Below are 3482 nucleotides of genomic sequence, written 5' to 3' on the forward strand. Positions count from 1 at the left end.
TCCTACCAATAGGTAATATTATTCAAAAATGAGTTTATTGACTGCATCAGTAAGAGGGGTTGTGGAGTGCATGGTAACCGAAATTAGACAATCCAAATACTTTTCAATTATTTTAGATTTGCACCCCAGATTTAAGTCACAAGGAGCAATTATCTGTGATAATTCGAATAGTTACAGCTGAAGGCACTGCACAAATTAAGGAATATTTATCGGGTTCCTTGAGGCCGAGCAGACAGCAGGAGAAGAACTCTCAAGACTCATACTAAAAAAACTTGAAGAGCTTAATATCCCCTTTGAAGACTTGCAGAGGACAGGCATATGGAAAATGGGGCAAAATATCGAGAGGAAAAAACAAGGGAGTCCAGGCTAGACGTGTTCAGTTAAACCCCAGGGCTTTATTTGTGCCATGTGGAGCACACACTGTTAATCTGGTTGTGTGATGCAGCAAAGAGCTCCTCAGATGCAAGGTGGTCGACCCTAAAAAAACATGTGGACACAACTTTGAAATCCAGGCAGACACACGGTGGGAGAGTCGAATCAACAGTGCTGAGGTTGTAAAATTCCAGGCTGCAACAGTGAGAGATTGTTTTTTAGAGGTAAGTAGGAAGCACTGCAGATCCAGCTATTAAAATTGAAAGCACAAGCCTTAGCAGAAGAGGTGGATCATACCGGTTCTCTATTTGTACGGTGGTGTGGTATGATATCTTAAAAAGTCCAAACTGTGAATAAACTTCTGCAATCACAATGCATGCAACTGGATGTAGCTGTTGACATTCTCAAGAAGGCTGAAACCTCCCTTGTTAGCTACAGAGACACTGGGTTTGCTGATGCCCAGACATCTGCCAAAGAGATATGTGGAGGAGTGAATGTGGAAGCTGCTCTAAAGCAGAAAAGACTCAGAACTACTAAAAACAAAGGCAGTTTTCCTATGAGGCCCCTGATGAACCTATACCGATGCCTTGAAAAAAATGGAGTTTTCATTTTCAATGTAGTTGTGGATATGGCCATTGAATCTCTGAGAGAGAGAACTGGAATGATGAGTGATGTTGCAAAGAAATTCAGTGTTCTCATAAACTTCTCTGACCTGACATCTAGTAAGCTAGAAAAGCAGGCAAAAGATTTGTGTAATACACTCACATCTGGGGATCATTCTGATTTAAATTATGATGAACTGATTGTAGAGATGCAGTCATTTTTTCCAAAACAATCCCGCAAAACAAAATATGACAACATAGACCTTGTTTTTCTGGAGGAGAAAAGGCCTGAAAGAGATCTATCCAAACATGTGGCATTAAGAATTGCTGTCACTACACCTGTGACTGTGGCATCTGCAGAGAGAAACTTCTCTAAACCTTAGCTCATTAAAACATATTTAAGGTCTACTATGTTCACAGGATGCGCCTAAATGGGCTGGTAATAATTAGTATTAATAGAGAAATATCCAAACAGATTTCGTATGATGACACTATAGATGATTTTGCTGCAAGAAAGTCAAGAAGAGTCAGGTATGAAACAAATCAGTGAAGAAAACTTGATATAATAGTTTTAGCATAGCCCTCAACATATATGCATTGAGTTCTATGGTTTTAGATTGGCAAGATTACCTTTTTCAATTTATCTTGGGTAGGATTTGCAATAAAAAAAGTATAATGGTTGTTATTCTATTAAATTTACAAAACAAATAGTTTGTATACTTTTGAGTCTATACTTTTCCTTGTTGTGTATACATATACGTGAAGATGATTTATTAATAAAGTATGTTGTTTTGTTGTGGAACTTGGAGGAGGGGAAGGGGGCGCCATAACGAGTTCTTGCCTGGGCGCCTAATGAACTAGAAAACGGCCCTGTATATATATATATATATATATATATATATATATATATATATATATATATATATATATATATATGCATATATATATATATATATATATATATATATATATATATATATAAATATATATATATATATAGATATATATGCATATATATATATGTATATATATAGATATATATATATATATATATATATATATATATATATATATATATATATATATATATATATATATATATATATATATATATATATAGCCTACATGTATCATAACAACTTCTTCTGTCCTTTTGGTGAAATGGAATGAGATAGCATTCCCTATAGGAAAAGCATCTCGTTCAATTGTTTGAAGGACAGGAGGCTCCTGTAACCAGACGGAAGTTTCCGAAGCGTTTTATAGCTGATTAAGTTCATGATATTAATTTTTGCAGCAGGTTCATTTTAAGCATAGTTGAGAAATGGCTGTTGTTATAAAGCATTTGTCTTGTCCGGTGATAGCTGATTCAGTCAAGCTAAACCAGTCTCTCTCTCTCTCTCTCTCCTCTCTCTCTCTCTCTCTCTTTAGAATCACTCACAACCCCAAACTCTCAAGCAGATGAAGTCAGCGGCCACACGTTGAGGTGATTAAGCAAAGAAACGACTCATAGAGCAACGATGTCCTTCATAGAATCTCTGCTTAAATTGCTCAGGCTCTGAGAGGAGGAGGAGGAGGAGGAGGAGGAGGAGGAGGAGGAGGAAGAGGAAGAAGGAGGAGGAGGAGGAGGAGGAGGAGGAGGAGGAGGAGGAAGAAGTCCGCCGTCAGTTCATTAGCGTAGGAGGAGGAGGCTCTGTTTATACGCGGCGTCATTACGCTTTATGACTTCAATCGAGGACGACGCCTGCTATGCGTAACGCAAGTGGAATATTTGGAGTCTGATTGGTTCGTTCGCTTGTTCTGGAAAACATGATGTTGTTGGACAGTTGTTTACTGGGTCTAAAGAATTCCATTTCAGTGAAGGTTGGAAAGAAGTTATAGATATTGCGTAATGCTGATAAAGATGGAAATGAATTAAGTATTGTAGGGATAGAAAGCTTTATTCTTCATGTTTGAATAGGGCCAAGTAGCGAGAGAATACCACCCTGTGCTAGGGGTGCAAGAATACCACCACCGTAGGTTCTGCGTGTCGTAAAAGGCGACTAAAAGGATAGCTGTTGCCTTGCAGTCGTACATTCTTTAGTAAAAGGCTAGGCTCACGACCAGTACCTGTGGAAACTGCTGCCTTGCAAGTGGACTTTTTAGTTAGAGGCGAGGCACATCTCCAATGACTGTGGTTGATGACAGCAAGGGCATGCGGTCGTAAAAACCCCTTTGCCAAATAGTAAACCATGCCCGATGTTGTAAGGCAAGGCGCGTCAGGCAACCGACCCCTTAGTGTAGGGATAACGGTGGGAAAGAAGAAGTGGCGAGAGGCTAGTCGAAGGCAAGTTTAAGTGTGAAGTATATTGTCACTCGCACAAAATACCATTATCAACATTATTTCAGGCATAAGCAACGAGAAAAATTTATTTGTTAATAATGAAAGAAACGATGTCAACAACAGAGCCTTTGTTTCTATTTTCTCTCGAATAATAAAAAATAAATGGAATACTTAAATTAGCAATTTTC

The 3482-nt window shown here is 38.2% G+C and overlaps 1 protein-coding gene across 1 annotated transcript; it reads left to right on the forward strand.

The window, feature by feature from the left end:
• The first annotated feature begins 748 nt into the window (after positions 1–748).
• On the forward strand, positions 749–1357 carry LOC135223946 (uncharacterized). Its single transcript, XM_064262867.1, has one exon. It carries the CDS (start codon positions 749–751, stop codon positions 1355–1357), a length of 609 nt encoding a protein of 202 aa, XP_064118937.1.
• Positions 1358–3482: the final 2125 nt, after the last annotated feature.

The sequence above is a fragment of the Macrobrachium nipponense genome, chromosome 10, assembly GCF_015104395.2.
Source record: "Macrobrachium nipponense isolate FS-2020 chromosome 10, ASM1510439v2, whole genome shotgun sequence".
NCBI lineage: Eukaryota > Metazoa > Arthropoda > Malacostraca > Decapoda > Palaemonidae > Macrobrachium > Macrobrachium nipponense.